The sequence below is a fragment of the Phaseolus vulgaris genome, chromosome 8, assembly GCF_051622355.1.
Source record: "Phaseolus vulgaris cultivar YP4 chromosome 8, ASM5162235v1, whole genome shotgun sequence".
NCBI classification, from domain to species: domain Eukaryota; kingdom Viridiplantae; phylum Streptophyta; class Magnoliopsida; order Fabales; family Fabaceae; genus Phaseolus; species Phaseolus vulgaris.
The window spans coordinates 9,649,444-9,675,221 of NC_143505.1; the positions used below are offsets into that span (position 1 = coordinate 9,649,444).

Genomic DNA, 25,778 nt, shown 5'->3' on the forward strand with positions numbered 1-25,778 from the left:
AAAGCATAACCATATCTTTATTCTAATTTTTTTTTTTTTAATTTTTTTTTTATTTTATAACCGTTGAGTGAATTTCTTTCGTCACAAATATCTGGGTTCACGACAAATTTGGATTCTCTGGTTTTTTTTTTCTTAACTTACTTTCTAAATATATTAATTTTAATATTTTAAAAATATTTTAAATTTAAAAAAAAATAGTGTATTTTGGAGAATCTAAACTCGTCTTGCAAATGAGTTTACTTAATTATGTTGTTTTGGGAAAATATAAATATTTATGTTTATATAATTAAATTTAAAATACATTATTTTTAAACATGCTAATTATATTCTAAATTTAGAATAAATATATTTCAAAAATTAATTTTAGTATTAAATTTTTAAGAAGAAAAAAGATGAAAATGATAGGTGAAAAGAAATATGTTACTACATGACATTCTCTCACACTAGATCTTTTAGTTTGAATTTAAGTAAATATAAATATATAAGATCATAATTTTATTATTTTTTATTATAAGATGTTCCTCTATTCATAATTGTTGTGATTGAAAAAAAATATTTTAAATTCTAAAAATATATTAAAATACTCTAGAAAAAAAAAATTAATGTTACTTTCTTTCTAAATTTCTACTTCAAAACAGTACACTCAAGCTCTTGCACTTTTAAAAAAGTACAGTAGTACAACTTAACATGTACACATGTACTACACTTTCTCATTTATATTTTTAAGGAATTAGTTTTAAGAGAACTAATGCATAAAAAAATTTATAATTTAATTCTAAAATAAATTCAGAGGAACTAATTTATTGTGAAAATTAATATATATAATTATTTCTAACATGCGAAATGGAAAAAAATAAATAAACTCTTACAAGTCACATACTTTGAATCAAATTTACTTAACCATGTTAGTTTAAATTTTAAATTTTTAACAACATCAAGTCTAACTCACGACATAAAATGAATTTGAGAATCTAAGTAATTTTTTGAGCTAGACTAATATTAATTTAAATTAATATTTAGATCAAGTACTCTCTTCAACAGGTAATTTTTTAATTGTTATTCATAATTGTTAAATCAGTCACACGATCATTATTGTTAACTACTAACTGAATATTTATTTTCTTATTTCTTTAAACTTAATTCAATTATTATGTTAAGCTTATTTTATTTTGTTAATTTTTTTTATCTTAATATGATTGACAAATCAAAGGACTTTCAGAATTATCTGGAAATCGTTTTTATTTAAGCTAATCTTGATGAAGAATTACATAAGAATTGCATATTACTGACCATAAATATTAAATATCAAATGACAATATTTTAAATGTACTTAAAAAATAACAATAAAAACAACAATCTTATTATAAACATTGATTTTAGTAAAAATTTTGTTAAGATTCGTAAATCGTTTAATTGTATCATACTAATGGAAAATATGTAATTTTTAACATGTGGTGGATAATTTCATTAAAAAGTTTAGTTTTTTAATATTTCTATCTAAGTGATATTTTAGATCGGGAGTAGGAAGTAGTATCAGAATAAAGATGACAACGATCGAAACAGAGATGCAAGAAGAGGCGACCATGAAATAGAAAACACGACCACAAACACTTTCACTAATGTGACCACCAATGTCACCACGATTGAAACAACGCACCATGATCGAAACAAAGACACACCACCACACAGAACATGAACAAATCCTAGTGTGAGCAAGGTGAGTTTGTTTGATTTTGGGTTTAAAGAAGAAGAAAAAACCCTCTGGACTCGTCAATTCAATTGCAAATTCGCAAGTTCAACCGAGTTCAATGCGAGTTTATCGAGTTTGCTACAAAAACGAGTTTGCTTCCAAGTCAATTCATCCAGGGCGAGTGAGAACATAAATTGGACGAGTTAACTCACAAGTTGTATAATCATTTACAATAACTATAATAATAAAAAACTGTGAGAGTTGAGTAAGAGCTCATTGAGAAACTTAGAGTTGTAATATCTTATCATAGTGGATTTTGTCATGAGCATAGATTGAAGTTTCGTTAACACTTCATTTAAACCATGTTACTTTTATATGTGATTCTTTCTTACTCTTCTTTCATTTACCTTCTACCTGTTTTGTTTACTTATTCTCTTTGTTTTTGTTTATTTCTTATGTGGTAAATGCTCTTACAGTAAGTTTGAATGAGTTCTTCCATTATGAACATGGATTAAATCATTATGCCTTTCGTAAAAAAGAAGTTCAGAAATTCATTGGTTTAAATGATTTTCAGGTTGTGACGATTAAATTTGCATGCTTTCTAGTTCAACAAGGCCTTCCTGAAGCTACTCTGAAAGGTGAATATGAACCTGACGTTGCAATGGTGGAGAAGGACAAGAAAACGTTGTTGGAGAAGGGTTGCATCATAATTATTCTTAAACCTCGATGAGAAGGTGTTGAGGTAAGTCTCGAAGGAGAATACTACATGGATGAAGCTTGAGAGTTAGTACATGACAAAGTCCTTTGTTAACCGTATATTTTTTAAGCAAGTGTCATACTTATACAATATCAGTATGAAAAGAATACTAAATAAATTCAATAAGTTGATTCTTTATCTAAAGAATATTGACGTTGAGATCGATGATGAGGATCAAACGTTGTTGTTGTTGTTATGTTCTCTATCTAAGACCCAAGATCAGCTCAAAGAAACCTTGTTGTATGGAAAAGAGAATATATCTCCCTTTTGAGGAGGTTTACGCTGCTTTGAGCTTCAAAGAGTTGAACAAGAAGTTTGATGTTAAGTTATTTAATGTTGCAGACAACTTTGTAGCAAGAGGAAAGACCTCTTCCAATGATAACAGAGGAGATAACAAGAGGTCAAAGTCGAGGACTTGCAAGAAGGATTGTCACACCATAAGGTTTAAGAACCTTAACAAATTGTATGAATCAAGTAGACAATCTAGTTCTAATAGACTATTTACATCTAGTGAAGCAAAGGTCCTTATCGTGTTAAAAATACTAATGATTAAATGGACAATGAACTTCGGTACTCATTCCATATAACACCTAACAATTTATAATTTTAGGAGTTCATAAAATTTAAAGGAGGTTCGATTCTCCTTAGTGATAACAAGTTCTATAAGATAATTGAAGTAGGAACCATTAAGTTCCTTCTACACAATAGAATTGATATTGTTTGAAGAAGTTAGGTTTGTACCTAACTTAATAACCTTATATTTCTTGGTGAACTTGAAAATGAAGAAACATGTGTTTAATGGTGAGTGGGGAATGTTGAAGGTTATAAGGGGATTTATGGTAATGATGAAAGGTGTGAGGAAGAATAGTTTGTATGTTTTGGAAGATGCTATAGTATCTGGCTCAGTGTATATCCTTGAGAAGACCGTTTTATCTAAGGCTGAGATATGCCATAGAATGTTAGGTCGTGTAAACAAGAAAGACTTAGTTGAGTTGAAAGCAATAACAAAATTGACCAATTAAAATTTTGTGAACATTATGTCTAAGGTAAAACTTGCAAAACATGGTTTAATGTAGGACAACAAAGAGCGAGGGAGCCCCTAATTATGTTCATGTTGACTTGTGAGGTTCCTCTTCAAATCCATTACACTTTGGAGCTAGATACTCCTTATCAATAGTAGATGATTACTTGAGGAAGTTGTGGATCTATTCACAAAAGACCAAAGGCAAAGTCTTTGAGAATTTCAAGAGCTAAAAGCATTTAATGGAAAAGCATAACGATAAGATGTTGAAAATGTTCAAAACTAATAATGGTCTTGAATTTTGTTCATAATTTTTTGACACCTTTTGTAAGGAGAATACATAACAAGACACCAAAGGATAGTTGAGACTTCTAAACATAATGGTTTAACTAAAAGATTCAATATAACTATTCTAGAATGCATGAGTTGTTGAGTGTTAGAGTACCAAAGATGTTTTGGGTTAAAACTACTACTAGTACGAGCTACATGATAAAAAAATGTCCTCAACCGTGCTTGATATGAAGACTCATGAGGAAATTTGATCATAACATTCCCCAACTTTGAAAATTTATGAATCTTTAGTTGTGTTGTATATGGTCACATAAGGCAAAGAAAATTGGACGTATGTGTTGTTAAATGCATGTTTTCTTGCTATCCAAAAGGTGTGAAATGATATTATCTATGATATCTTAAGTTAGGATTCAAGAGGTATATCATTAGTTAGGATGTCGTCTTTAATGAAACTGAGATGACTAATAAACCAAAAGTTTTAGAATTGATTCTAAGAGAGAAGAAGAATCTATTGAAAACATACGCTCTAATGAAGAGAGCTATTATAATGTCTATAAACAAGAAGCGTCTGATGAAGACATACGCTCTAGTGACTACAAACAATCATGTATATTTATGCTATTTATTCTTTCATAGCACTATATTATCTATCTTGTGTTTTTTCGAGACGATAAGTATCTTAACTACTTTAATTATTTTCTATTACTGTGATTTTATACCATGTTAAACTTTTGGAGTAAGATTTGGTAATCAATATTATTTGTGTATAAAATTTTCAATAATTATTCTTTTTCTTTTTCTTTTTATGTTGTTGTTTTTCTTTCTTAATATTGGATTGAAACCAACATTTACTTTATTTTATCCAATCTTACACATGCACAACTAAACACAATATATTTGAACAAAGCAAGATGTAAGACAGATATCTCGCAAACCTCTTTAGTGCAACACAAATAAAAGAAGCGGGGGGAATTGAGAAGTGAGACGAGTGTGAAATAGTGTTTCTTTTGTGTTGAATCAAACACGACAAGAGAATCCTTATACTTAGCTCTTAACCTGCCTAAACTAAGATGACTTCCTTTGCAGAATATTTGTAGGAAAAAGTACGCCATGACTGAGGACAACAATTTAGACACTGATGAACGTATATTTATTCACATTCAATAGCTTCAATAATAGATTATTGAACTATAATAATAAATAAATTCATTATTTTAATTAATATTCATATAATTAGTTTTATTTGGGTCTTAACATTATTTTTGTTAATTTTGTGTGTTTAGAGTAAATGGGTCAAATATTCAAAAGTCAAGTTGCTTCTTGAATCAAAACAGAAAACAAATTCTAAGAAGAAGAAAGAGAAAATAAAAGCTACAATATCTCATAAACAGAATTGAAAACAAATCTTCTGCAAAATACAAGAATTATGGAAAGTTGGAAACGGTTAACAAAATACAAACTACAATATTTTCCCAAGATCATTGGAGCAGAAAAGCCCATAAAAGGAGAAAGAGAGAACTTCATAGGTTTTCTTAGTTTCTTTTCTTTTTTGTAATTCTTTTGTTTTGCCTTCGCATGGAAGACTAAACTTTTTTGGTTAATTCCTTTGTAATTTTCCATAGAGTTCTGAGGTTTTAGTCAATAAAAGTTTTGATTTTTAATTCTCTATATCTATTGTTTTAATAGTCTCATCTCTTAGAAAACTGGTTTTTGTGAGAAGTTATACTTGAACGCATGATTGAGAGTCTTCCTTATCTTAAACTTTGGTTTCTTAGTTAGTTCGCATTGTTCTAGTTAATTTTTTGGGCACATGATTCAAGGGAGATGAGATAAGCATTCCCATGAAGTATAGGCATGGAACAAGATGGGTATTGATTAAACTAGTAGACACATGCTTTGCTGGTGAGTTTCAGTTGAATTTCAATCTGATTTAACTGTTTGAGAATTGAGAAAAAATTAATCTTTAGAAAACTTGTGAAGAATTCAATGGTGAAGGAACTTGAAGATCAACTGCTTTTTATTTGTTATTTTAATCTTTATTATATTTTTTACACAACAATCTTAATCTCTTTTATCTATTATTATTGTTAATTTTCATTGTTTGCAGATATATTCTAAACAATCTTTCTAGACTTAGACAAGTCTATGCTGAAATCATGTTAATTTGATAACAAAACGAGGACTATTAGGCATGTGCCGAGTATATCATTACAATATCCGAAAGAAATTGAACCAATGAATCTGCTGACATGCATGTCTTCATTCCCAAAAGAAATAGACATTCCAGGATTATTAATCGAGTTTTTTAGTATAGCTTGTCGCTTTAAAACACTCCAATCTTAATACATAAGGATTAATTTAGTACCTAATTAATGTAGACAAATTATTAGGTTAATTAGATTAAAAATTCAGTCTCGGTATGTGTCGTTATTTTTCAGCGTAGTCTTTAGATTGGCAAATGGCAATGAACTAATTTGCAAATTTGTGAGTACTGGCAATCATTAGAACACCAAAGAAGAATGTGAAACTTGAGCTGTCATTGATAACAGAGTTGAATTAATTTTATTATACACAAGATTGCATCTTAACTTGCCAACCCAAGTAAATAACGCATGATATTATGAATTTATTGTGATGAAACTCATGATAAAATGAGATCAGAACAAAATTTAAATATATCTATGAACTGCCTTCATTTACCGAATAAAGAATAAAGATGAGACCTGTGATGGGGATAGCCGCCAAAAAATTGCTTTAACTTGAAAACGCAGTAGGGCCTACGGGTGTAGTTGGAGATGATAAGTATTCGCAACACCATCTTGATACCCCCAAGAGAAAACTTTCCGAGTGTTACCACACAAAAGAAATGCATTATGGAGCTGTAATGCATCTTCATTAAGTATCACGGAAATTCCAATCTCGGGTGCACTACTTCAGGTGGTAAACATTAGAACCTTATGATCCAATTCTTTCAAGATTTTCAGAGACGGTTTTCATCCTAGGCCTGACCTCAGGGTCTCCCTCAGTGCATTGTAGTGCTACATGAAACACAGCTAGTACTTCTTTCTTGGCTTGCACTTCATGGAGCATTGACGGATCGACCATTTCAGACAAGGGACTTTCTTGTTCAAACCCTTTCCTAACCCACCTCACCAAATCAGGGACTTCCATGGAAGTTGATGCTGCCAGAGAAGAATCTGGGGACTTTCCAGTAAGCAATTCAAGTAATACAACTCCAAATGAATATACATCCCATTTCTGGGTGGGTCTGCAACCGAGAACTCGAGCCTCTGGAGCTTTGTAGTTGTTAGTTCGCTCTGTTTGTGATGGCTTCAAGTAAGGAAGAGCTCCTCCCATAAAGCCACCAGAGGATGGGTTGTTGCCTGTGATGCTGATGAGTCTGTTAAGACCAAAATCAGAAATGTGGGGTTGAAAGTCCGTGTCAAGGAGGATGTTGGAGGGTTTGATGTCACCATGAACAAATTTTCTAGGACTGCATTCATGGAGATAGGCCAAGCCCCTGGCAGTTCCTTTGATGATCCTTAGCCTGGTTGACCATGAAAAATTCGGTGGTGGTTGACCATTTCTTCCTGCATAAATAAGTGGGGGGAGTAAATATGAACTGCTTTTAACTGAAAATTTGTATTGGGAATATTATAAATCTAGTGTAGAATGCAACGGATTATAAGTTATTTTTGTTGCAATTATAAATTTATGCTATTGATTCAAAAAGGAATTTATACAAACTTCATATAGCTTGACATATTTTCTTGAGAAAGGTCATAAAGCAATTTTACATATTTTTCTAGATAATTTCAAATATACCCACTAGAATTGACTTTGTGGCGGAAAGTTTGCATGACGCTCGTAAGTTTAAAACTTACTGTTATCATTATGCACAAAATTTATAAAATAATTTCAAATACAAAAAATATTAATTATTGGTTGGATTATCTATATCCCATATATTACACATTATTCAGTAAGCAAAAAATTATTAATCGGTGTTCACATTTTCCTAAAAGAATGAAGACTGGAAACAGTACGAAGTTCTGGAAGGGACAGGATAATCAAGAAAGTTTAGCCAAAAGGAAAATAATGGAACAAGGAAAAGTTAAGTTTTCTACTTGGAGTCTAAGAACAAGGAAGTTCCGCTACAATAAACAAAACAAAAAACTAGAAGTTCAATTTCAGCTGCATGAAGTAAAGGCACAAAAGTGGCACAAACTAGAAAGTTCTTTCTGGCCTACCATGGTACAAACACAAGGCTCTGTACAAAGCTTACTTTAAGAGATACGGTCTGCGGAATTAGTGATAACTGAGAATCTGCAAGTATTCGTATAAAAAGGAGATCCAAAAAACTAAAGTCAAACACACACAGCACTAGGGAAATAACTTGAAACTGTGAAACAGCAACTTTTCCACCTAAAGTTTTGGTTTGTTAAGTGGCCCATGTGCAGTAAGTGAGCTCAAGGTCTAGAAGCTCATGGTCCCCAACATGAGTGCCACTGCCATCACATTTCCCAGACACATGGTGAATGTCTTACTTTCTCGTCGGATGTCCCCAAAGCGAGGTCATTAACATTAGCACTGTTGTCTCACCAAACACTTTCTTGGATCTAACGCCCCTTAGCAATAATAAATAAACATCTAACCAAAGTGCTGATCTAACCATACACTTATACCTCAAATAAATTAAATAATGTCATTTCTTTATTTGTACCGAGACAAATTAAAATTTAATATTTGCACATTTGGACCAGTTAACCTACCATTTTGGTCCCATTGTCCCACAAATCTAAAGCAGAAACGACAATTTTATTATTCTAGCAAAACACAAACACTCACAATGAAAATGCAGAACTCCAAACCCAAATTGTTTCATGTTTCCCTGAAAACATATTTTATTATTATCACTTCTTTGAAAAAAAACATGTTAAATTCATATTGATAACAATCCCTTCTAAAAAGACATTTTTTCTGGCTAATTTAAGAAGGACAACAATTAATCTAATCAGAGAAAAGCACAGAACATGACATGCGGACAGAACCTCGTTTGCACAGTTAAAAGACTCTTTTAACTCGTGAAAACCAAAAGCTCAGAAAAAAAAATCTGAAAATAAGTTCACATGCTTATTTATCAGCTCATAGAATAATAACTCAACGATTAGCCTAAGAAAAGGACATATTCCGCCTTAGTGATAAAAAATTATATACTACGATGGGTAATAGTGCCTAAAGTTGCCAATACAGTAAGCTAGTGTTGCATTTTTTATTAATATATTTTCATTAGTTCAATAAATGATATGTTAAATATTTTCTAAAATTTTACTTATAGCTAATTAAGTTATATGGATTAATAAAAAACATCAATACCAAATTTTGTAAAAAACCGATGTTGGAATGGGATGTGTCAGTGAGATGGAACGGTAGATGATCAGGCCTTAATTAATTCTCACTCGTTTTTTTTTAATAAAAAAAACTTTTTTTGGTAAAATACCATTCATTTGACATAATCAAACAGGATTCACTAAAACGACCTTCTGTATTTAGATTTTCACCCAATTATTATCTGTTATCATTATTTTTTTTATTACTATTATTATGCAACTCTAATTAGTAGACATCACATTTTTATCTGTGTATGTGGGAATAACCATCACTGTACTAAAAAATGGCCCCAAACACTCAAACCTTCTGATGATTGAATGCAACAAACAAAATCAATGATCCAAAACAAAAGGCAAAAAGGAAAACATGAACAGAACGTGAAAGAACCCACTCACCTCTAAGGGCAGTGGCCAAATTGCCATTGGAGATGAAATCACTGATCAAAAGCTTCTCATCAGGAGCCCAATAATAAGCTCTCAACTTCACAATGTTGGGATGCTTCACTTTGCCAATGGCTTGAACCTCAGCTGCAAACTCCTTAAACCTCTGTTCCCCACCTTCCCCCAATCTCCTCACAGCCACAGGCACACCATTCCCCAGGACCACCTTATACACAATCCCTAACCCACTCTTTCCCAACACATAAGCAGAAGCCCTCAACAACTCATCAAGCTCAAAGTTAAAACCCTTATCAATGGCCACCAAATCCCCTTCCCCTTTCCCACCCTCCCCCTCTCCCTTCTCCCCCTCCTCCACTTCAGAATCATCACTCTTCATCCCATTACACCAACAACACAAACTAGCTTTCTCGTTCTCCCCACCAAACTTCCTCTTCAAACTACAACTACATCCATTGGACTTGCCCTTCCTCTTCCAATAAACATACACCAACACAAGCCCGATCAAGGCCACCACGGCCGCATCCGCCACCGAGATCAAAATAATCAAACCAGGGCTCAGCCCCTTCGCAGATCGGTGCGCCGACGGTCCATGAGAACTCGGACCACGCCCCAGTTCGCTCGGTGCCGAACCTGTGCACGGTTTCTGCAAAGGAAACCCGCACAGGTTCGCGTTGTTGAGAAACGCGGTGGGACCCTGGTTCGAAAACGACCCCGTCTGGGGAATCTCACCGCTCAAATCATTGTTCCGAAGATCGAAACTCACCGTAACAGGCAAATTCCCTAGAGATTTAGGAATTTTACCAGATAAATGGTTGAACGAGAGGTTTAAGGTTCCAGTTAGGGTTTTAAGCTCCCCGAGTTTGTCCGGGATCGAACCTTCTAGAAGGTTCGATGACAGGTCGAGCTGGACAAGGTTTTTCAGCTCTGGCCAGGGACTCGCCGGAATCACGCCGGAGAATTTGTTGCGGGCGAGGATTAGTCGCTGGAGCTGGGAACAGTTTTGGAGCGTGTCGGGGACGGCGCCGGAGAGGGCGTTATCGGAGAGGTCGAGGTTTTCGAGGCGGGGGAGGGTGCAGAAGGAGGCAGGGAGGGTGCCGGAGAGGTTGTTACCATGGAGGAAGACGCTGTGGAGCGCGGTGGCGTTGAAGAGCTGCGCCGGGATGGCGCCGCGGAGGGCGTTGGTGTGGAGGTTAAGACGACGGAGGTAGAGCAGCGTGCCTAGTTCCGACGGGAGGTAGCCACGGAGGCCCTTGCCGGAGAGCGTGATGCCGACGACGCGCGGCTCCAGCTGGCCTGAGATGTTGGCGCACGTGATGCCGGACCACCGACAAGGGGTGGCGTCGGCGTCGTTCCAGTTGGAGAAGGCGGCAGCGGCAGAAGCGTCGACGGCCGATTTCAGAGTGAGAAGCGCGATGCCGTCGGAGGAAAGAGAAAGGACGGGGCGAAAGAAGAAGAGGAGAAAGATGAAGAGTGTAACGCTCATTTAGAATGTGTTATACGGCAGCGTTTTGGAAGTGGAAGAAAATGGTAGGGAGCGTTGAGTAGAGTTTTTTATTGGAGAGTGGAAATGCAGAAGAGTGTTTAGTTGAGGCGTAAGGAAGAAAGTAAGTATTGTATTTATGAGAGAGACGAAGAGAGGACCAGATTTTAATTTGGTGGGTCCAATTCCCGCCAAAAAGATAGATGATGAACACACAGATAGAAGAGAGGACTTGAAACAGAAAGACCAGTGAAGTGAAGTGAAAGAGAAGCAATTGCTATTGGGAGAGGACGAGAGAATCTTGTTTCATCCATTTGCTTCATCATTCTCCTCAACTCTTTCTAGTTTGCATTTTGCATCGTGGGGTCTTAATGCTTCTTTTTTAAAACTCTATAACAACAAAGAAACACGACCTTTTATTCGCACAAAACTTGGTGCATGTGAAAAATTAATTCTTTCAAAGTTCTTATTTGTTTCTATTCTTGACTTCTTTTCAAGGATTTTGTCTGCCATAGTTGAATATTATAAAAGATAATATTGCACCACTTGAATCCATGACCAATTTGTATTTTGTGTGTTCCAATTTTAGCAATTATTTCAAACAAAGTAAAACTATTGATAAAACAAGAATCTTCAAATATGCATAAAGGGTCAAAAATGTGAGTAGTAATTATGGATCATAGATGCATTGGAGAAGTATGAATTCCACGTCAGCATTATCTCTTCGTGTCATAATGATCTCTTGTTGCCATGACATTTGGCAAAACTAAAGGACTTCAACCAAACGCCACTCGTTAACGTTCATAATGGCAGGGTTACCTTACTCCTACATTCAAGATTAAACACTTCTTTCTTTGCAAGTCACATTTATTTTCAATTTCTCTTAATTGGGTACAACCGAAAAACCCATTTTGCCGTAATTATTTATTCTTTGAATGAAACTATACGTGATAATTGCATCTACTTCTCAATCATGCAAAACAAACTTAGAAGCTACAACATATAGCCACACGAACTATAATGCAATTTGTTTTCAGTATTTCTTGTGCGTATACTTTCAGGAATGATTTGCATCGGCAAAAGATAGAAGAACTTTATGCATGCCCAATGATATCTTCCCCTATTTGAGAAGAGGACAGCTTAAATTCGCACACAAAGAATAATTAGCACTTTTAAGAAAGAAATTAAATTAACAAAAAGCTTTGCTTTGTAATCAAGGGATATAGTTGGTACCAAATGCGTTCCAACTACACAGAACCAGAAAATTAACTCAAACAGTTATTAGATCAGGAACATAGGCCCCGCACCTAATAAATGAACTCAAAAGAAAATATTACATTTGTTCTGTCATTAAATCGAACAGTTCTGGAGTATTTCATTCATTCATTCATGTATGCGAAAGATTTTTGCCTTTCATTAGAACATGAACAACACAACCAAAATTAAAATCAAGTGTTTTGATGTGAACAAAATTCATGTGAACTTCAAGTGATCTAGATGCAGTGTTATTGCGGAAATAAAAAAATCCAAAGCCAAAAAAACACTCAGGTTTATTGTCTTGGTAATATACTGCCATAAACAACTTTGCCTGAGGAGCAAAACATTAATGTATTGAGAAAAGGTCAACGTGCAATTGATGCGTACATGAGTTATTAATGCGCCATGTGCACCTAGCATATGTAGCTCAAGTTGGTTTCAGGCCCTCACAAAGCATTCTCACTTTTCATTCACTCCAATTCCTATTTTTGATAACCACCTTTGCACCTTGGGAATTTGTCTTTTAAATCCATCCTGAACCAGAATTCACCAGTTTTTTTTTATCTACGAAAGGAATAATGGTTCTTGTTGAATGTTTGGTATCGAACTATCTTAATTTCGTTACTTTAAAAGTTGTCAATTCCCCCCAATTATACCGAAAATTAAAGAAATTACTCGCTATTTAACAAATTGCACTCATAGTGATGCCGCATGTGCTATCAAAGTCATCATAATTTTTTAAAGTATATAGGGGATTGGGTAATGGATGGTGAAATGTATTGAATAAGTACGAATAAACGAATTCCATGTGGGTTCATTTCAATCTCAACACGAAGCCAAAGTCCCACAAGAATGGAACAGCAGAACATATAAATCCAATTTGGGGCTTTTTTCCTTTTCTTAGAAAGTCAATGCATGTATAATACACAAGCACATATCAAGGCTTGATTTATTAATACACAAGCACATATCAAGGCTTGATTTATTAATACACAGCACAACTAACCATAAAACTTGTGAATAAAACCCATTTGATCACAAACTAAAACCCATTTTCCCATACGGAAACTACTACAAAAAAAATACAGCAGCCTGCATGACAGCATCAAATGATTAGGTAACCGATCTTATAGCATATCATATTAAATTTTATTCTGCCACCAAAGTAAAGAAATAATATCCAAATAGAAAGTAAAGGTGGGAATAAGTTCTGTTTGAGGCTAGAACAAAATAGGGGCTCAAATTTCCATTATATTCTCAAGTATCTTTCTAACAAATATGGACAGCCTTCTACCACCGATCTGGACCACATACATAAGATCTGTTCTTTTGTAGTTTTAAACGCTTGCATTGAGATAATTAAACCATACACCCGTACAACTGAACAGCCAATTTGACCCTACTTGACTTTAGGTGGTCTTACCCAACTCCATCCAAATCTTTTTGATCCTCCAAACCCAAATATTTACCATAAAATAAGTACTTTAAAATTAAAAATGGCATCGAAATAGTTTTTAACTTGATGTGTAATAGCTTGGTACAAGAATCATTATGATATTTTTTTCATTTTTTAGAAAACTTACTTGATGTCAAATCTTTGAATGACTAAAATATAATCAAGTGAATATCTACTCTACACAATGGGAAATTGGAAACAAAATGGAGAGCTTCTTGCTTTCAAGAGGCCTCCAACAAATAATCCTATTCTCCTCCTCATGTCTTTTGTTCTATGTATGAAAAAATAAGCCCCTTTTAGTCAAGCAAAAAGTTGACAGTGGCTACCTTTTCATGTTGTGCTAGGTCTTGGTTTGGAATCCCTCACTTCAGTGATGATGACGTTTTCTTTTTCATTTAGTACGACTAAAAATGTACTGTAGTTTGCCACATGCACTATATAGCAATTCTATCAGGTTTCTGATTAAAAGTTCATTTTTTTAGAAATCTAAGGCTTTGTGTTCACTTACTGTCTCAAGGAGAAGAAGAGATAATTTCACCAATATTTCATCAATCAGAATTGTTAATAATGTTGGAAAATATAAGAGATCCCACAACTATGAAATGTAGAGTTTCAAAGACAGTCTTTAATCCAATTGAGAGAATATTAAGAAATGATGCTTTCTAAAAAGGTAAGCTTTCGAATAGAGCGGGCATAATTTGTCCAGCAAAGTAGGTAATATTCTCAATTCCTATATGCACTATGCAAATTCAAAGAGTGCCTGAGCGTATGTATAAGATAGACGAGTCATTTTATGAGTGAGGATTTTATGGATTGGAGGAAACCTTTTGTAACTATTTCCTCCTATGCACAAATATGAAACATATCGAGTACGGTCATACTATTGTTTTAAAAACATATTAGATAAAAAAACATAAAAGATATATATATATATATATGCATTAAAATTCATAGTAAATATATAATTGCAATTGTACAAATGCAAATTAAGAGCATACTTAGGCTATAAAAATTATAAATCACTTCCTATTGTTCACAAATAGAAACAGTATCAATATCATTCCTTCGTTAAAATATCCATTAGGAATACCATTTCGAATTTTGGGCAATTTCTTCCTGCACCTCCATAATTCTTGTAATTCTAAAAATACCCTTCTACAAATATTTTTAGGTTAAGGGGTTTTAGTGGTGAAGTTAGTGGTGAAGCTTGTGGTGTTCGTTGCTTTCGTAGTTAGATGCAATGGTGGTTCGCGGTGGATTGTGGTGTTTGGTGGGGGTTTGTGGTGGTGGTAGTGAGAGGTTTTTTATGGTGGTTCTTGGACGTCAGCTAGGTGGTTTTGTTTGAGGTAAGTTTTGTGGTTCTTTTTTCAGTTTTGAATTGTATAATTTGTAGACTTTCCGAATTACACAATCTGGAATATAATCTATTTAATTTTATGTATTCCAGATTGTGAAGGAAAGCCTTCTGGATTGTAAATATAATCCGGAATACAACTTTATATTCCAGATTGTATAATCCAGAATGTATTATTCGATCTGGAAATACCTTCTGAATTGTACAGTCCAAAATATAACATTGTGGACAGTCCAATCCAGAAGGGATAAAATTTGAAAAGTTGATTTTTTTAGTTGATAAAATTATAATAAAGGTCTTACTTATTATTTACTATTGCAAGTGTAAGGGATTGAAACCTGAATTATGGAGAAGAAATGCCAACTTTGGAGCAAAATATCTAATAAAGTAAACAAGTGTCTGATATGGAATAATTAATGAATTATGTGGTCAGTGGAGATGAATTGGTTGAAGGAAACTGTGTTCAGCATTTTACAACAAATGAGGTAAAGAAAATTTAATTGATGTAGTGTGATAACTTTGACAAGTCATGTAATTATATTGTAATTGTAATGTATTTGTGCAAGTTTTTCCTACCTGAGATTACCTCCTTCAATGGGTGCATAGGGTGGCCTTTGGACTTGGTTTAGTGATAGTCATTGTTAGATATGACACCACAAATGGAAAATAGGGGAGAAAGACATTTTCCTTATTAGGTTGTGAAATGGGTGGTAAGTATAGAAAATACAAACATGATTTGAAGGTCAATGTAACTAGCACACACAAATGTGATTGTCCATTTAAATTACAGGGTAAACATGTTAGCAATGGAGAAGGTTGAATATTGAAGGTAATATATGCTAGTCATAATCATAAATTGGCTAAAACATTAGTTGGTCACCCATATGCTTGTTGACATGACTAAAAGTCTAGTTAAGTCGGCGAACATATTACTTACTTTGAAAGACAACAATGAGGATTCTGTTACAACAATAAAGCAAATGTACAATGCCAGATAGGCATACATACAAGGTTATCAAACTTGAGAGTCTACGTAAACTCATACGAGCTCCATAAACTCGACTCATAAAATCGTAAGAGTTTACTTCATGTGAAAAAAATATTTTAATATAATTATTCAAAGTAATTAAAACAAATAAGTCCACACACTAAAGTAACTGCATTTAGTAATGAATATTGTTCCAGATATGCACTCACTCCAACTAAAAAAATTGCAGCCTAACTAAAATATACTGCAGTCCAATTAAAAAAAATTGCAGCCCAACTAAAATAACTGCAGATATGCACCCCAACTTAAAAAAAACAATTTAAAAAACAAGACTACAATAGTGTCTACCCTAAATTTCCCCAATTAAAATGAACTATTTTGCCGCAAACAAAACATAGACCAGCACCGTTTGTTCTCTCTAACCCAATACCGAAACACAACATTGAGATGATGCTACCACTGCACAAGACAAACGCGACCACTGAAGGTCGGAACTCAGACGATGCGACCACCGCACGAGACAAACGTGCCTACTGCACAAGAAGAACGCATCCACCGCACGAGACAAACTAGACCAACACAACGATGACAACCAGAGACAAGGCAAGTGACCACGAAAAGGCAATTATGAACGCTATGAACAACGAAAGCGCAGTAACTTCAACCAACAAACCCTAACGCGAGCAGAAGACACAACATCGTTTTGGGTTTAAAGAAAAAACACTTTGGATTTGCCAACAAGGAGGCAAACTCGCGAGTTCAACCGAGTTAACAGAGTTTACAATGAGTTTGTTGCAAAAACGAGTTTGCTTCCGAGTTAACTCGCCTAGGGTGAGTAGGAACATAAACTCGGACGAGTTAACAAGTTAACTCGCAAGTTTGATAACCATGCATACAGAAGATCAGTTAGAGGACCTAGAACTGAATTGCAACAGTTGATGATGTTGCTAGACCGTAACAACTCTATTCACTAGAGTAGGTGTCATGAGGCTTCCCAAGTTGAGTTATGTTTTTTGGACAAATCCTACTGCAATGAAATTGTTGAATGCATTTAGTATTGTCTTCTTGATGGATAGCACTTGCAAGACCAACAAGTATAGGTTGCCTTTGCTTGAGATTGTTGGTGTGACATCCACAAAACTGACTTTCTCTGCAGCTTTTGTGTTTTTTTTTGTGTTTTTTATCAAGTATGAGAAAGAACTTCGTTTGGGCTCTAGAAAGATTTAGAGGGTTGTTTTTCAAGGAGGGTATTCAACCTTGAAGTCATGGTTAATGATAGAGACTTTGCTTTGATGAATGTTATTAGCGTGGTCTTTCCTCAAGCTTCCAATCTTCTACGTTGCTTTCACATTAATAAGAATGTTAAAGAAAAGTGTAAATGTTAGTTGATTCTGTGGAGGCTTGGGAACTTATCATGAATGCTTGGGGATTGTCATTGAGTGTGGAAGTTGTGATGAGTTTGAGGGCGGTTTGAAATGTTTTGAAAGTATTTGTTCATCATGGCCATTATTTGTTGAGTATGTCAATAGCACATAGTGATTCCACACAAGCAAAAATTTGTAAAGGCATGGGGCAGATTCAGTCATGCATTTGGGTAATATTATACAACATCAAATAGGTATGTTTTCGATTCTTCTTCCTTCTACACCCTTTTTTATAGGCAGTCCCCTGTTAGACCGTCTACACCATCTATAGATGGTCCTCTATACATGGTGTAGATGCTTTCTATAAAACCCCTTAACCTAAAAATATTTGTAGAAGGGTGTTTTTGGAATTAAAAGAAATATGGAGGTGTAAGAAGAAATAACCCCTAAATTGAATTGAGGTTCCACCCATTTAGCATGCCGCCTTAATGGTCTTAAACCAAGCTAAGTCGGGTCATAAGCAAAGTGGTCCAAAATGATCAGTTCAACACAGGGTCAAACCGAGCTAGCTTGATACAAATGTTTTAGGTGGCCCGTCGGCTGTTAGACACCTCTAACCAAGAGATTTTCACAACTTTTTTAAAGGCTTGGAGGATACAAATACGCATTGGTGAAAGTACCCAAAGCACTATATGATCAAATTAAAGTATTAGTGTTTCATAGATTTCCTCAACAGCAGTTTACCACTAACATGATTTGTACACAAGCCTAATATTACCATCGTATGCAGATATTACACAACATAGCAAGGAGAAAACACAAAAGAACTATACTCAAAAGTCACAAGTTTTTCTTTATTGTTGGAGTTGGGGAAGAGGGAAGACGCGAAGGTGACAATGCCCTTGTCCACTACATAATCAAACACATTCATGACCCATCAAAAATATATGTCTCGTGTGTTTCTATTGAAAATGATCTCTCATGAATTTGTATAGACTAATGGATTTGAAGGATGGCAAGAATAAGTAAGAATAGTAATTGGTATAATAGTTTATAGAAATAAGTAAGAATAGTATAAAAACGACAACAATAAAACAGGGAACCTATAGAAACATGTGATGCCAAAAACAAGTCCACAACAGTGTAACCTTCCACGAGTATGGGGAATAATAAAAATACTTAACAGCAAACAATCTTGATGGGATGCATTCAGAAGGTCAATTAAATTCATACATTCAGACCTTTAGCCAATTTATGAAGAAGGTACTTCAGAGCTGGAGCTGACATTATCAAACATTGGGGGAGGGTGGAACATATATCCGTGCCTTCTTAAGAATTTCAGCAACAACCCAATTTTTACGCTTGCTCAATGGCCTAGAAGGATCCAGTCGAACCTAAATAACAGGGCAAAATCAATAAATTTACTAGCATTTGGCCAAAACAAGTGTACAAATTAAGTTATGAGAATAAGAGGAACAAGAATATAAGTGATGAGATGAGCCAATTAGATGGATAAGTTCATGTTACTAACTTTGTCACCAATGTTACAGTGGTTGTGCTCATCATGAGCCATGAACTTGGAGGTGCGCTTGACATAACGATCGTACACCTTGTGGTAGAATAGTCTATCCACTGCCACTACAACAGATTTCTGCATCTTATTGGAAACTACCATTCCTACTACCTGCTTCATTTTCTCCTCCCAACCTGCAATACACCAATTGAATCTTTTTTAAAATAAATACAAGTAATTACACATTTGAACTTCATGGGCTGAAACCAGGGATGCAAATATTTGTCCAAAACTCGCAAAATTGAAATCCCTATAAACGGTACTCAAATATACCTCCCAGCAGCCAAATTTGATCCTTTAGTCCTCACCTACGAGACAGATTAAGGACACAGTACACAAAATTGCAAACTCAGTACGTATTATGCAAGAACAAGACCTTGTACACCACCAGACAAAAGAAAAACACTGACCAACTACAGATGATTTCTAGAAGCTGTTACAGACAAAACTGTTTTCTATTTCTATTTTTATAAATTTGCCTTTAATTATGGAAATATTACCTTATTTTAGACTTATTTTCTGTTTTGATAATAAGTATAGTTATTTAGGGTCTATTTTGATAAACACCTTACTTAAGGACTTAGGGAACAAGTGTCTATTTAGATAAATTTCTCTGTAAGTACTTCAAAAAGAATAAAATAAAAGGAAAAAGCGAAAACAGTTTCGTTCAAAAACTACAATTAACCCATACCTAAATAAATTTGTAGAATCCCTCTCTTATAACTTCTTAAACGTGTTTATAAAAAGTTTATCCCATCAGACTCTGTGTACTTATTTTATACGTACTAGTGTACAAGTTGTTTATATAATTGAAGATGTCCAAACATCTTGCATACATGCATACAAACTCTTAAAATTTAAAACCTTACTCATACAATCATTTTAAAAATATAAAATAAAAGTAAATAACACAGCTGCATTTTATAATTATAACATAAACAATAATGAAGTAAAAAAAAAAGTGATTTTAAGAAAAAGAGCAGCGCCTGAATCTCCAGTGATTATCTCTCAGGTAAGTTTTACAGTAACTCTCACTCAGATATCAATGTTGAAAAGGGGTGAGGGACATCACCCGGCCGGACAGTGCAGTTCAATTCCACACAAATCAAAATCTCAAAAAATAAAATCGCATAAAAATTGGGAGAAATTGCAGTGTTAACGAACCTCGAACAAATCGAAAGCAACGAGAAGTGATGAAAAGTATTCCCTAACGGGGAAACGGAGACTATTTCAAATGGAAAACTTCTAGGCGTTTTCCGTTGTCACCGAAGGGTGGCGGCGACCGGAGGAGGTGGTGGAGCTGCGGCAGAGCCCGCTTCGACTCAACGAAATGATAAACCCAAGGAGTGAGAAAGTACAGAGTGAGCGTTGAACCTATAAGGCTTAAAACCCTTTTGTATGGGCAAAACAAATGCTAAATGATTAATCTATAAAATTAAAAAAAATATCTAATTTTTTAAATTATCAATTATAATTCTCTTTAGTCCTTTTTTTTATTTTTTTAACCAGATATATAAAAGTGACTAAACTGCCAAGGTAAGATCCAAATATTTCTGTATTAGAAAAAAAACTAAGTATATAATATTTTTCACTAAAAGATTATAATAAAATTTTAAAAGCTAAATCTTTATTTTTCAAAATATTTAAGCTTCTAAAAATATTTTTTTCATATTTTAAATTATTTATTATTTTAGGAACAGTAATAAAATATGATAATTACAACTTAAAATTGAATGCTAAAAACTTTATTCTTATTAGTTGTAAGTCAAATAAGATATATAGTTTAATTCAAAAAAAACAAAAATCCAAATAAATATTACTATTATTATTATTGTAATTATATCTGTATATACATTGAATATAAATATTAGTATTTATAGATAGCTAAAATAAAATTATATAATAAATAGAATGTTACTATTTAATATTAAATTATTCTATAACTGTAAAAGTTTATTTAAATAACATTAATTTCCTCAATTCAACTATACATTAAAAACACATTTTTTTGTATCATTCAATTATAGGATATTATCAAAAGAAAATTATTCTTAAAAGCTTAGACCTTAAAAAACTAAATATTTTTTATTGTGGTGATAAAAAGTATTATATTGAGTTTAAAACAGTTAATGATTAAACGTAAAAAATAAAATATACATTAGTGTGGTTATTTTTTTTATCAATCATATTGAGAAAAAACAGTGACATATGAAATGTAGAATGTAATTATAATGTTTTTTTAATTTTTGAAATAATTATATTTAATACACTACTCAATTATAAATTTATTTATGTGCATTCAAAATTAATTATAAATACTTTAGTTAATGAACTTGTGTATATCATCGTGATTTCAAATTTATAGATTTTGAAAGGATTATTGCAAATGCTTTAAACATGATGAGAAAATTGCAAGATTTCATATTAAAGATTTTTACGTTTATTAAAAAAAGTTAGATAAATTCAATCACATCTAAAATACATAGTAATTTAATTAATTTTAAAATAATAAAATTTATTAACAATAATTGATCCTTAGTGACTAACTTATCAAAAGTACATCTTTTTCTCCCATTCAATTTTTAAAATTTTCAAAATTTACAAAATAAATAAAATCACCTCCATCTCTTTTCAGATTAATAAAAGCATTCTTAACAAAATTATATATATATATATATAAAATGGTGTGAACTATTATATTCAAGGTTAATAATAAAAGAAAAAACAAATTTCTTTCTCTCCTTATTCAAACATTTGATTTCAATCTTACATAGATTTTGTTATTCTATAATCCAAGTTTTATTGATATGTAAAGTTTTTTCATTCAGTATACTTATAAAAAAAAATAATAACTTTTAATTATACATTCTTTTCAATATATATTTTGACTATTAATATAGTACAATATTCCTTCACTTTATCATTTTCATCTATTTTATAAACTCATTTGTAATTAATGATTTTTTTTACCTTATGAAAAGTTCACAAGTTTTTATGTCTTACTCTTATGAAAAATATTAATTTTGTTTTACATTATTGTCATCGGAGCATTTGAACCATTCATAACTAGGAATGTTTTCCTTCTTTATATGTATCAAGGCTTGTCATAACGAATTATGAGTACAAAAATTATTTAAGTTCATCTTTGTTGATCACTATTCAACTTTTTTTCTATTTAAAAAAAAAATCATGTTAAGACTTCCAATTAATTTTCGTTATAATAGTATCATTTGTAATGTCGTTATTTTCTTACTCGCTTTGTAATTCTTTTTCCACATATATTACATCCTTGCTAACCAACTTTGTGGATAGTTGGATCTTATCGGTGATACCCTTTCATATTACTAGTATAACCCAAGAATATACATATTTTAGATTTTGGATTAAAGTTTGTTCTTTCTATGGAGTTATATACCACATCAACACGATATCCAAACACACATAGGGAAGACGAATTGGTTAATTTGTTTTTCCACATCTCATCTTCAAACTAATTGTTGTTTGTGATGATTCATTTGTCATATAAAAGACAAGTTTAATTGCTTATACTCAGAAAGGCTTTGTTACTCTCATTCTTAATATAACTACTATACTAGGAAAATTCTATTCATCTACCATGTTACACCATTTTATTGGGGTGTATGAGAAATTGAAATTTGTCTAATAATACCATTTTTTTTTGCAAAATGCCAAAATTTCATGTGTACGCATTCTTCTTTATCACTTGTGCTTAAGCACTTAATTGTTTTTCTAGTTTCAAGCTCTACTTTTGTTTTGAATTCATTCAATACTAGAAAAACATGTAACTTCCTTTTTATGGGTATAATCCAATATGAGTTTGCTTGTGATAGTTTTTATAGCAAAATTAAATATATGTTACTTGCTTATCATACCATTCTTGCAAAAAGGTAAATTAACTTCCTTTAGTCGGGGTAAAGATTACATTCTGCAAGGATTGTTTCTCTTACATAAATGCAATGTCATATTGTCATTGTTTCTTCTTGACTTGTCACTCTAATAGATGTTTTTGCTTCTAGTAACATTTATCAAAAGCACGTATAGATTTATTGTGATCTTATTTTTTTCATCACTATTATATTTCTTTTCACAACTTTTAAGATCTTACCTTTACTCGATTTCATCTAATTTCCAAATGAACAACAAAAGTCTTCTTCAAGTCTTTCACATGTCGTACCATTTAAGTTGTATGAATAGTTTAATCGTAAATTTGTTTATTTTGACATAATTGACTCTAACAACATGTAAGACATGATCATTTTCCACACAAATATGAATTCTTCTAAGATAGGCTCATAAGTGCAAAATCAATCTTGATATGAAGTTATGTGTCATGTTGCACTTGAATTCACCATCCACCCATCATGAAGTTGTTTTTCATCTTTAAAAATATGTGTTGCTTTGCTAACTAGGATATATCCATCTTTTGAAATATTAGCAACATAATCATGTGAGATTTTGCTTCAAAGTTCTCTTCTCTGTTTTTATGTCAACAATCTTTCTTCATGTGTTCGTATCATGCTATAATTGTAACATTTAAGATTCTTCACTTTTTGAGACTTCTGTAAATATTTTGACTCTCAATAGAGAGCCATATTTAGTTGATCTACTTCTCATTACTATTAAATCCTTCTCTTGTTTGGAACTTTTCATCATTTTTTCCTTACACTTTTGCATGGATTATTCATCAATATTAACTTAGACATCATCTTCAAAGAAGATGTTTATCAATATTATTATTTATTATGTTGATGATGAGTTGATTATACAAATTAGACAACTTTGAAGTAAAATCTCAACACCTTGTTTTCTACTATGTCTAAAAAATTTCGTCGTTGGAAGTTTGACAGATAAACTATTTAGTTTGTTGAGGTATTTTATTAGCAACATGGATCCACTCATTAAAAAATGTATAGTTTTTTCTTAAAAAATAATTCTTGTGTATAGTGACTTAAATTTATATAATTTGGTAATAGTATGACAAATATCATTCATATTCTCATGTTTATAACAATGAATAAAACTACAACAACCATTGAAAGTGTAAATTAGCGATAACATTGTTATTACTTTTTTTCTCCTTAGATGTTAAAAACTCTTCCTTCAATTACATCTATAAAATTGTTTTTTTTTTTTCAAAATGAAAAGAAAATTGATTTGGAATGCATTTCTAAGAACCACTATACCCTTTTATAAGAAGAAGGTGAAATCCGTAAGGGGACCTAGCTCTCACAATGTCCATTGAGTAGAAGTGTGGATTTGTTATTCTTGCCTTGAATATATAACTTGAATATACTATTGAAAAAATATTTTTTTTAAATCAAAAGGATAAAAAAAACTAATTTTATATTTAATAAGAATTAAGTTTATAAAATATTTTAAATGCATGTATAATCTGTTTGGACATTATTTATTAGTATTTTTTTTTTTGTAACAATTAGTTTATGAGGCTCGAATACTCCTTTTAAATGACATGTCTGTGTCGGACACACGTATCGGACACCAACACTCGTACGACACTTGTAAGACATGTATCGGTGAAGTGTCAAATTCAAAAAATATTTGTTAGATTTCAGACAATTTTAGCACGGACCTAACACTATTTTAAAAAAGAGAAATACATTAATTTTCTAAAAACTCAAATTTATTGTATAAATTTTTATTATGATTATAAAAATAAGGAACAAACCCTTTTGAACCATCCATGAAAAACATTTTTCTATCCCAACAAAAAAAAACTGAAACATACTTGTGTACATACATTTTTATTGTCAATTTATATAATTCATAATTATATAATATATAAATTTGTGTTTCCATGTCCTACATTTTAGAGATTGTACGTATCTTTGTGTTTGTGTCTGTGTCATATAAGTGTTTGTATCAGTGTCTATATTACATAGGTTTGTAGTTTAGAATAAATATATTTTTCATTGGATTGAAAATGGAAAACTCGAAAACATTAAAGTATACCTAAATTTGGTTAGACAAGTAACAGTCACTACAAGAAAATCATGAAATAGAAACCAATTTTTAGATAACAAAATAATTAGTTGTAATAGTAACTAAATTAGAAACCATTTTAGAAACTAAATAAAAAATTGGTTTCTAAATTAGTTTCTATTATTGTTAAATAGTTTCTAAATTGGTATCTAATTAGTAACCAAGATTTTAACTTCCAATTATTTAGTTTCTAAATTTGGTCTCTAAAACCTTGGTTGCTAATTAGATACCAATTTAGAAACTATTTAACAATAATAGAAACTAATTTAGAAACCAATTTTTTTTTAGTTTCTAAAATGGTCTCTAATTTAGTTACTATTGTAAATAATTATTTTGGTCTCTAAAAATTAGTTTCTATTTCATGATTTTCTTGTAGTGAGGATACCACTCTTTAAAAAATTTACTTAATTTCTTATATCTTTTAAAATCTCAATATAAAATGATAGTCAAGAATATTTAAAAGCATGAATTAATAGTAAACTTGTCTCTGATGATCAAGAAAGAATACATATTTAAAAAAAGTTTTTCATAAACACTTTTAAAAGAGATTTTTTTTTTTTACAAATTTCAATATCTTTGATGTTTTCATGTGTTTTTTTGTGATAGTATATATATATATATATATATGATTTGGAACAATATATGAAATTATTGGAGAAATCTGATCTTGCTGTCTTCACAATCTTTTATAGACTTAAATGACCTTTCATTCCACAATTGTAAAATCTCAGTTT

The 25,778-nt window shown here is 32.3% G+C and overlaps 1 protein-coding gene and 1 non-coding gene across 2 annotated transcripts; both read right to left on the reverse strand.

The window, feature by feature from the left end:
- Nucleotides 1-6,275: 6,275 nt before the first annotated feature.
- Nucleotides 6,276-11,592, reverse strand: LOC137823429 (receptor protein kinase-like protein ZAR1). The gene is made up of 2 exons (XM_068628561.2): nucleotides 9,546-11,592; nucleotides 6,276-7,349 (listed from the first exon to the last, which is right to left on the reverse strand). Exons 1-2 carry the CDS (start codon nucleotides 11,032-11,034, stop codon nucleotides 6,715-6,717), a joined length of 2,124 nt encoding a protein of 707 aa, XP_068484662.1. The 5' UTR covers nucleotides 11,035-11,592; the 3' UTR covers nucleotides 6,276-6,714.
- Nucleotides 11,593-18,472: 6,880 nt separating this feature from the next.
- On the reverse strand, nucleotides 18,473-20,390 carry LOC137823430 (uncharacterized). The gene is made up of 3 exons (XR_016514703.1): nucleotides 20,188-20,390; nucleotides 18,982-19,157; nucleotides 18,473-18,844 (listed from the first exon to the last, which is right to left on the reverse strand). It is a non-coding gene; the product is annotated as an uncharacterized LOC137823430 (transcript).
- Nucleotides 20,391-25,778: the final 5,388 nt, after the last annotated feature.

Coding starts and splice junctions, on each gene's coding strand:
- LOC137823429 (XM_068628561.2), bottom strand. CDS start 11,034: ATGAGCGTTACACTCTTCATCTTTCTCCTCTTCTTCTTTCGCCCCGTC. Junction 7,350..9,545: donor TTTGGCCACTGCCCTTAGAG/GTGAGTGGGTTC, acceptor TTATTTATGCAG/GAAGAAATGGTCAACCACCA.